Source organism: Hypanus sabinus, chromosome 9 (assembly GCF_030144855.1).
Source record: "Hypanus sabinus isolate sHypSab1 chromosome 9, sHypSab1.hap1, whole genome shotgun sequence".
In the NCBI taxonomy this organism is placed as follows: Eukaryota; Metazoa; Chordata; class Chondrichthyes; order Myliobatiformes; family Dasyatidae; genus Hypanus; species Hypanus sabinus.
In genome coordinates, this window is record NC_082714.1 from 29,630,658 (window position 1) to 29,641,264 (window position 10,607).

A 10,607-nucleotide genomic window follows, 5' to 3' on the forward strand; every position below is an offset into this window, starting at 1 on the left:
ATTGGAAATCCAAACAAGCAAAACAAATAGTGTGAGAGGGAAGCAAACCATTAGAACTAAGAAAACATTCAAATTCCTGGGATTTACATTGTCCCAGAATGGACTGAAGAGTGAATCATTATAATGAATCATTTGATCTTAGCACACAAGTGTGGCACTTGCAGAACACCATAAATTCTTCAGACTTTGTTTTTTGGCGTAATTTTACAGAATATAACCTATTTGACCATGACCATTATGGAAACTTTTATGCCACTTCATTATTACCCCTTATTGAAAGCACCAAGAAGGTATGCATTCTCTTCCATTATAATAAGCAATAATAGGGATGCATCACGGCTTGCTATGGCAACTATTCTGCATATAACCGCAAGAAACTGCAGAGAGTTGTGGATATAGCTCAGGATATCACAAAAACCAGCCTTTCTTCTATGGACTCTGTCTTTACTTCTCACTGCCTCAGTAACATAGCCAGCATTATCAAGGACCTCATCCACCCAGAACATTCTCTCTTCTCCTCTCTTCCATCAAGCAGAAGATCTAAAAGCCTGAACGTGTGTACCATCAGGCTCAAAGTTTCTACGTCACTGTCAAAGACTACTAAATGGTTTGCTATGACTTTCTGACCTCACAATCTACCTTATTATGATCTTGTTTACCTGCATTGCACTTTCTCTGTAAATGTTACATTTAATTCTGCAATCTGTTACTTTTTTTTTTACCTTGTTCTACCTTAATGCACTGTGTAATGATTTGATCTGTATGAACAACATACAAGACAAGCTTTTTTACTATATCTTGATACGTGTGATAATAATAAGCCAACTCCAATTTCAAATCCAATTTATTAAAACCATTCTTGGAGAGAAAGCTGGAAATTTTGGTGCAAAGCAACAGTATGGATTAGAAAGTATACGAAGACTCTGGTAATATACAGAAGGTCCACCATTCAATGCACTAAAAATTAGGGCTGAGATAACTGAAAGTTCCATCAGCAGAGTATAATTAGAGGAAGGAAAGAGGAAAGAGGAAGGAAGGAAAGAGGAAAGAGGAAGGAAGAAAGATAAAAACAGTTGATGGGTTTGCAAAATCACACTGGTGCAGAGCTACAATGTCTCCAGATGGGGAAGGAGAATTTAAAATTGTTTGAGGAAGTGGAGCAGGTGAGTGGCAAGGCATAGAGTTGATGGTTGAAGGATTATCTGTGTGATTAGCAAATGAAGAGCATGGACCACGTACATAGGCAGCACTAAAATGGAAACATTGTTATGGTTCTATCTTATAAAGTTTTGTGCAGTTTGGTGACCAGGAGGTTGGGAAAGAAAGAAAGGGGGAAATTGAGCCTAGCTGTGACAAAGTTATCAAAAAGGGTTTTCTGAGAAATAGAGTTTTGAGAAATAGAGAATGTCAAACACTGAGTAAGCAATGTTAACTGAACAGGAAGTTAGACTCATTGAGTTATAATATGCAAGATATGGAACTCAGCTCTGAAGCATACCAATGCATACACCTGGTTTATTATGATTAAAGTAGTGAACGAGGGTTTCAGACATGATTAAAATGATCTCAAATCTTGGGCATTTACAAGAAGCAATAGCTTCAGTATTCTTAACTTTGAAGCATTGGGAAGTTTGATGCAACTTTTAAAAATGTGATCTGAACTCGGTGAGAAGGGAGAAGAAAGGGATATGATATATTATCTCCAATATAAAGACAGAATTCTTTCCAGTGATTAATATTCAGGGGCTTGAAAATCTGTATCTGGATGAAACATGAAGTTTTGAATGGGATAACATAACTTATACAAGCATGCAAGCATACAAAGTGGAAACAAGAGGAGGGATTCAGTCCCCTGATAACATCATTAAATAACATAATAGCTGATCTTATTGTAACCTAATTGCTGCCTACATCAGTAACCCCTAATAATCTTTGGAACTGTAATAACATAAGACTGTAAGTAAGATATAAAAGAAAAATTAGGGCATTCAGCCCTTTCAGCCTATTCTACCATTCATTACATGGCTGATTTATTTTGTTTCTCAACCCCGTTCTCCTGTGTTCTGCCCATAAGTATTCATGCCTGTACTACTCAAGAATCTATCAATCTCTGCTTTAATTATACCCACTGACTTGACCTCTACAGCCTTCTGTGGCCATGTATTTCAGATTCACTCTCTCTCTGTTCTAAAGGGATATCCTTCTATTTTGAGGCTGTGCACTTTAGTCCTAGACTCTCCCACTTTTGGGAACATTTTCTCCACCTCCACAACAATCCATTTTCATAACATGATTTTACACAAGAAGACCGTGGGCACAATTGCATTGATCGTAGTAACCGTCACCATCCAAACCTTACATTCTTTAAATCACTGACCTCAAATTCTTTCTTATGCAATGCAATAATACCAGGAAGAAGATGAGATCAAGTAGCTGTATATTATGGGATATTTCTGAGGCCTTACCTCTCTGTAAGGCATTGTCCTGAACTGAATTGCAAATCATCATGCATCTTCTTCCTTGAATCTTCAGCGGTACAACAAGACCAAGTGATAACATTTAGCCTGACACAAAACAATAACTGATTCCACCTGCTTCCAAAATCACCACAGGTCCGTTTACTACGCGAGTTTGGCAGAGGTCACAGCAAGATTCAAGAAGTAAAGGCAGGAAGAAGGGAAAAAGAAAATATGTCCATTTCGCAAAACCATGAATGTCAATTTTATAGACAAGGCGCTGCCATCCTCCAAGTTTGGCCTACAGATAGGAATCAATGAGGGAGCACTCAGCACTTCCAGCCACATCAAGGCATTACATTGCAATGTTTCTGTCTTCAATTGCAATGCACAGTAGCTTGCAGCATATGTAACACGGTAATTACAAATTCTTATCTTTACTCCAGGCTAACTGCACACCACACAAGTCTCAGAGGTTATGATGCCATCTGCTTTTCTTACCGCTTTTAATCATTTCGTTTTCAAATTGCCCATCCTGTTAATCTGTGTTATCTACTATTTTATACAAATATTCTCATTACTTTTATCCTTTGTCTGTTTGCTTTAAGATACTTATTACTTTCTCTCTAGGAATTTTGAATGGTGTTACTCAATACCTAGTGACTTAAACAATTTTCTCTACAATCACATATTTATTATTCCCAATGCATTCATAGAAAGTCAAAATGAAAAATTAGGAAACAAAAAACTGCAAACATCACAGAACTTTGTAGATGTCACTAAAACATGAATAACAATATGTTACATAATTCCTTAATCAGAACTATACATTGCTCTTTGGGATAATGTGGCAACTATTAATCTTGACTGCATCTCAAATATTACATATGAAAGCACTTAATTCAGAGTACAGGGTTGATTGGCTAGATTAGTGTTCCCCTTATTGTATGAGATCAAAAGAGTGATCTAATGGAAATAATTAAGATGATTAAACAGTTTCCCAATATAGATGAAAAGAATCTATCTGTTGGTAGGGGAATTTAGGACAGAGAGGCATAAAATTAGAGCTTAGCTGTTGTGACATGATGTCAGGCACATCTGAGCAAAAGAAGTAGAAAACTTTAACTCTCTTCTAAAAGGACAGCCGAGGTCAATTAAGAATTCCATAACAAAGTTCAATAGAGTTTACTAAGTGAGAGTATTAAATCAAAGGTCTCACCAACCCTAGACACACTCTTTTTCCCTCTCTCCCACTGGGCAGAAGATGCAGAAGTTTGAACGCACATACCACCATGCTCAAGGACTGCTTCTATCCCACTATTCAAAAGGCCTCTTGTACAATAAGATGGACTCTTAGTCTCACAAGCTACCTTGTTATGAGCTTGCACTTTGTCGTTTTCTGGCACTGTACTATTTTGGTGGATTTTACACTGTATTCTACATTGTTATTGTCCTACCTAATTCTAACTCAATGCATTGTGTAACGATTTGACCCCTATAAACAGTATGCAAGTTAAGCTTATCATTGTTGACTAGGCACATGTGACAGTAATAAACCTGTACTGATACCAATTATTAAGAAATATGGACCCAAGAGGATAAAAAAATTTCATTTTTGTAACAATTATGATGGAAGTGAATGGCAGGTTAAGGAGGCTGACTGATTATCTCTTACTCTGTTGAATAAAGCATGTAAACTGTAATGTACATAATATTCCTCAGTCTTACTTGAAATCCGTCTTGTGAGGCTGTATGTGGATCGTGATGTGGCCGAGGAACTCTTTCTGTCGGGTGAGATCCCTTGAGGCGTTGGTGGAGGATCACTGTTGGTGTTCTCAACATCTGTTTCTCGATCATTGCTACGGTTATTTATTCTGTTTCATTAAAAAGGCACAATTTTAGGTTCCTGATAATTTCAGCTTTTCTGAACAATCCTACAAAACACCTCTTCATAACATTTCTCTCATACTTATTTCGTTTGAAAAAACTTTCTTTGTCTCAGACTCATGCTGATCCAATGCAACATTGTTATAATCATAGCAAATGATTCACAAAGATATTGAAACATACAGTGTAAAAGTCTTAGGCACATGTAAAAACATTCTGTAAAGTGAAGATGCTGTTAAAAAATGAAATGAAATAAATATCAAAAAAAATTATAAAGAGCAATAAACAGTAAAAAGCTAACTCAAATCAATATTTGCTGTGACCACCCTTTGCTTTAAAAACTGCAACAATTCTCTTCGGTACACTGTACTGTAATGCAGTTTTATAAGAAAATCAGCTGGCTGGTTGTTCCAAGCATCTTGGAGAATTTGCCACAGTTCTGCAGACTTTGGCTGTCTCTCTAGGTAGTCCCAGACAGTCCTGACGGTGTTGAGATCAGGGCTCCGAGGAGATCATACCATCTGCTGCAGAACTCCTGGTTCTACTTTTTACTGAAGATACTTCCTTATGACCTTGGCCATTTTATTAGGGTCATTGTCCTGCTGCAGAATGAAGTTAGGACTGAATGGATGCCGCCCTGATGGATGAGAATCTGCTTGTAATTCTCAGCATTGAGGATTCCATTCATTCTGACCAGATTACCAACTCAATTTGCAGAAATGCAGCCCCAAGCCTGCAGGGAACCTATACTGTGCTTCACTGTTAGCTGCGAACACTCATCCATGTAGCGCTCTCCACCTCTTCTATGGACGTTGCCTCCTGTTTGAGGGAAAGCTTCAAATTTTGACTTGTCAGTACAGAGCATTTGTTCGGCACCTCAGTCCTTGCATTTTTTGTGTGTGGATGAGTCTCTTGGCTTTGTTTCCACTTTAGTGAAATTGATTTTTGGCAGCAACTCTTCCACGAAGACTATTCTGACAAGACTTCTCTAGACTGTAGAGGGCAGACTTGTGTTCCAGAGGTTTCTGTGAGTTCACAGATGATTGCAGTGCTGGACGACTTCTGTTTTAGAAGGGATAACAGTTTGATGTTTCTCTGGCCTGCTGCACTAACTTTCCAAGGCTAACCTCTGCATTTCCGTTCCTCAACTTTGCCCATTTCTTAGTGCTTTTTCAGAAGAGCTTGGAAAGCAGATCTTGAAACTCCACTAGAAATTTCTGCTTGCGAGAGACCTTGTTGATGCAGAATGGCCATCTTGTGTCTTGTTTCAATGCTCTCTCTTGCCATGGTGTGAAAATTGATGATTTGAAAGTTAAACTGCCACATCTGCCAGATCCTCACCTTTTAGTTTGGTTGTTCTTCACCAGTTTAACTCCTTCTTCACCCATTTCTGTTTCAGGTAATCAGGTTAGTTCATTCAACTCATTATGTCATTGATCATTAACATGCTTTGTGTTATATTTGTTTAATCATGCACTGGACTACAAAGTAATCAAGTTTTCATTTGAACAGTAATGGTATTACTTAATATGTTACTTTCTTGAATGAAATACAAAAAAATCTCTGCAATATTTAATTTTTTTTGGAAAAAGAAAGTTTGGAACTCTAAAATTTTCTCTTTTCTACTGACACACTAATGCAGAATACAAAAAAGCATCTAAATCAAAATTTATATAAAAAATCTAGGGTGCCTAAGACTTTGCACAGTATGATAACTCTGTGTGGTCTTATTCTGATTTCCCTGAATATACAAAACTGTGTCCTTCTTTAAACAATATACAGTAAAACTTTGGTAGTGCTCAATGAACATATTTTCCTGATTCTTGGATGTTACTCTTAATAACTTCTAGATTTAATTTTATTCTATTTATTCCACAGTAATATAACATTTTTCCAGGAACCCAGTGAGTTTAAAAGGAGTGAGCAATATGCAAGCATTCCAACCATGGCTCCAGCTGCAAACCTGTCCATGTTCCTAAGCCCTGGTGTTCCAGAACCCCAACTATACTTCAGCACACAACAGTCCAATGGTGTTGCTTCCTGCCTTGATTGCCCACCAAAACCAGACCTTATCCATACCCAGCCTGCTCACACTCCAGACTTAATGAATGAGCAAGGTACTGAGCTATCAGGATCTCTGAACAATTGAGTACCAGAATATTGACATTCAAATTTCTCCCTTTTCACTTTAAACCTGTGACTTCTAACTCTAGACTTCCCTGCCCTGCAAAAAGAAAAACTCTGACTATCTGTCCTATATATGCCCATCAGATTTTATAAACCTACATATGGTCACTCCCTCGGCTTCTTCACTCTGGCAAGAGAAACTCCACCCTTCGAATTTTTCCTTATAACTTCAGCACTCAAGTTCAGGCAACATGCTGGTAAATATCTTTAGGCTTCTATACTCTTTCCACTGTGACTGCATCCTTCCTGTGGACAAAAGCAATTTAACTGATGTCTTGTACAACTACAACATAAGTCTCAGTTCTTACAATGAATACTCCAGCCAATGAAAGCAAATATACTAAATGTTTTTTAATGCACTACCCATCCACCTGTGCTTTCACTTTCAGTGAGTATTGTCTTGTTCCCCAAGGACCCTCTGCAAATCAGCACACCTGAGATCCTCACATGTCCACCCAAAAGTTGACTTCCTGAAGTATATCACTCCATACTTGTCTGGATTCAATGAAATATTTCTTAAAGTTTGATATTAAATTCCACCTACAGCTCCATACAGCTTTATGGCTAATCTACATCTTTGGCCAAGTTTCACTATCTATTGACTCCACCAATGTTTATTGCAAACCTAGTAATCAGACTACATAAAAATAATGTATATTTAACAAACAACAAATGTCACAGCACCATCCTGGGCACTAACCTCCCCACCTTCGAGGCTACCTTCAAAAGGAAGTACTTCAAGCAGGAGACACTGTGATACACAAACACAAGAACAACTGCAAATGCTGAAAACTGTCCGTAAGAAGGGTCTCTGCCTGAAACGTCGAGAGTTTACTCTTTTCCATAGATTCTGCCTGGCCTGCTGAGTTCCTTCAGCATTTTGTGTGTGTTACTGTGATAAACTATTTGTTACAGACTTCCAGACAGAAAAACACCCATAGCTAATGTACATGCAAATATCTGTGCCAGAGACCAAGGAATCACTTCTGTAATTTCCCTTTCCATTCCTTTATTACAATCTGATATTCAGAGACCTTAAAACCATTTAAAATTGTTTGAAGTACAGCCATTTCTATTGTTAAAGTTATTAAAATATTTCAAATATTAAAGGAAACATTTGAAGAAAATTTTAAAACAGTAAAAATAATAAAATAATTTTAAAGATGTTAACTTCCTGCCAATTTTCCATTTATTCCACAAAACTGAGAATTTCTATTCAAGTGGATCAGGATCCTGGTCTTAATACAGGAGAGGTAGATTCCCCAACATAATGTCAGGGAACCCCATCACATCTGAGCTCTGCCATGGGACTTCATATGGAGTCCTGAGACAGAAGAGAATGATGCTCTCTGCAAGTGGCTGAATACTTCTGAACTGCTGGCCACAGCAGCTTGATTCAGTCAATTATCTCGGAATAATTCTCCTCTTCTTTCAAACTGCTTCCCAGTCTTCTTACTATACCTGTCTGAGAAAAGAAATGGGGGGGGGGGGGCTTGACGTAAGACTTCCATCAGAATGCACCATTTCATTAAAATACCAGAGCTGTCCAAGAGCTTTATGTGCATCCAACTTTCTGAGTTAAAGGCAGGAATAACTGAGAGTAGGCCACACCTACTACTGGGAGACTCTTACTTCCAATTGTTGTATGAAAGATCATACAGACATAAGCATATTTTCTGTACGGCGTTATAATGTTGATGCGTCATTTTTACATCACCTTTGTATTTAGATATCATAAATTTGAGATAAATCTGATCAGATTTTAAAATTTGCTTCTGCATTCCACACTGAAATAAAATAACTCCAGCTAATTTTGATTATCTCTCTTGCCAAAGCGCTTCCTTCTTATAAAGTCTCATCATTTATAATGTTATTACCTTGGCATCTATGATACTATATCGTGAATTGTGGTGTTTTATCATTACACCCCGCGGCCATAGTGAACGCACGGTTTTGTCAGCCAAACGCACTTCCCCGCCATGGTTTTACGGGCTCGGCGCGACATCATGACACAGGCACCATGGCAGACATCTAGAAGCGGAGAGCTGACAACATCACAATAGCCCCTCGCATCGAATGCCATTTTGCCACCGTACAAGTTCTAGCGCGGCCACTTGTTGAACAATCCAAGCTTCAGCGCTCAAAGATGCGTACAATTTTTTAAAAAAAAATAGACTTACAGCCACGGCGGAGTCTGTGCGGGGAACGGTCCCAAAATTTCCACTTCGTCCTCACTGGACTGACAGCAGCTGCAGTCATAGCACTTTTGACAACACTTCCTACAAGTCCATCTGCACAGAATAAAATCTGATATTCTGGTCAAAAACCCCTGTTTAACGAAGAGAACGAAATGGAATTAGTGCGCGTTGTTCCGCGTTGTTCCCTCATGCCTGTCTCCCTTTGCCGTGGGCTTTTCAGTCGGTGATGCGAAGGGACAACTGTTGTTAATCTTCGACCATTACCCGTTTTCTGCGGGATTTTGATCGTTATTCGCCATCGCGGTTGCCGACAGGAGCAATTCGAGCATCGATCGCACTTGCAAAAGAAAGTGTGTGGGGTGGGGGAGGGGTGGAGAGGAAGGGGTTCCCCGACGTTTGTGTAAACCAATTGCTTTCAGAATTCAATAAATAAGGAACTGTTGGATCTGATCTGAGCAGCTGTTACTAAAAGTGCGGTATTGTGTCATGTTCAGAGAGTAAAAGACTCACCTGGCTTATAGGTTCCAACTGTCCTTTTAGAGATCCGTGTCAAGAGGGGAAGGAGGAAAGAAAATTAAATCAGTTTAGCGTTCTAAATGCAGACAGTTTCCCAGCTATATAGTAAAAAATATGCCATTTGACATTTGTTATATCTGGTGCTAGTACTGACGGGGCAAAACTGCTAGGTGTCAATGATCTTTCGACCACAGATGTAGCCGTGGGCTTTAGGGCTGGTATCTTTCCTTCCCAATTAGCTGTGGTTGTCACCATGGCAACTGCGGCCAGCACTCTGACGCATCGCCCGATCGGTACCTCTGTTAAAAAAGATATTGAAGGTGCAAACCGAGAGAATTGTGTTATTTTTCAAAGCATTTCTGTGCAGACAGCAACTGTTGCTTTCGCGGAAAGAAAGGCGTTTTAACAAAATGAGCGCGATGCATTCAAAACTAGGATGTTAAAATAAATTTGTTGCGGAATATGTCAGTTTTCAATGAGACACCTCAGGGAAGCCAAAGGGGCACCGAAAACAATAACAATTAGCTGACAATTATACAAAAAGACAATTTGCAGTGTGAATTCATTACCTGAACATGTTTATTATAAGCACTTTTATATTGCTTTGATAAAGAACAAACATTTCTGATTGTTATTCCACCCTTCCATTCAAATCCCCCAGTACATTTTAAAACGGTTCTTCCTGCTCTGCAAATTTACCTTTAGGTGTTTCCAACCCTACCTGTATATACGCCATCTTCGCTCAGTGTCTCACTACTTCATGCCTCGTCCTGCGCATGGCGTCTCCCCTCTCTGCTCTCAAACAGACGTGACTTGTATGAGTGATAGTACTGGCCATTCCGATTTTACTTTTAGATTCTTCGACAAGCCGCCACCGCCACCACCTCTCCCTCTTCACCCAGTTAAACCACCTTGAGTTGCGATCTCTTTGCGCAGTCGACCCGCACTTCCCCGCCCCGCAAATTCCCACCCACAGTAACCGCTCCTCTTGTTTACACGGGCAGTACAAAAGTAGAAATGCCGCACTTTCAGACCTGTCGTTTTCCCCGCCGGCATCTGCCGTTCAGTGAGACACAGAAAGGGAAGGAATCCCCGGGCGTCGTCACTCCAACAGCGCACCAGCCGCGGACAACTGGTTCCAACTGGCGCAACCGTGTGTCCGCATCCTCCACTGCCCAAGTCAAGCCATGAAGGTAGAGGAAGAACTAACTCTTGTGCGGGGAAGTGACACTGTATGTTTGCCGCGCTAACAAGCTTCCATAGTGTATACGTCGACCCCGGCTTTGTGCTGATTGAATGTGTTACATGGCACAATTAAAAATCACATCGTTCAGATTGGGATTCCCATCGGCTCTTAAGGTGG

General features: G+C 39.5%; 1 protein-coding gene across 1 annotated transcript in view; it reads right to left on the minus strand.

Moving 5' to 3' along the window:
- syt17 (synaptotagmin XVII) overlaps positions 1 to 10,338 on the minus strand; it is a 55,138-nt gene extending 44,800 nt beyond the window's left edge. Inside the window, exons 1-5 of the mRNA XM_059979384.1 lie at positions 10,279 to 10,338; positions 9,966 to 10,036; positions 9,239 to 9,256; positions 8,711 to 8,859; positions 4,185 to 4,330 (exon numbers count right to left, since the gene is read on the minus strand). Of these exons, the coding sequence (XP_059835367.1) occupies positions 4,185 to 4,330; positions 8,711 to 8,859; positions 9,239 to 9,256; positions 9,966 to 9,980 (328 nt within the window). The 5' untranslated portion in view covers positions 9,981 to 10,036; positions 10,279 to 10,338. The remainder of the gene's footprint in view (positions 1 to 4,184; positions 4,331 to 8,710; positions 8,860 to 9,238; positions 9,257 to 9,965; positions 10,037 to 10,278) is intronic.
- Positions 10,339 to 10,607: the final 269 nt, after the last annotated feature.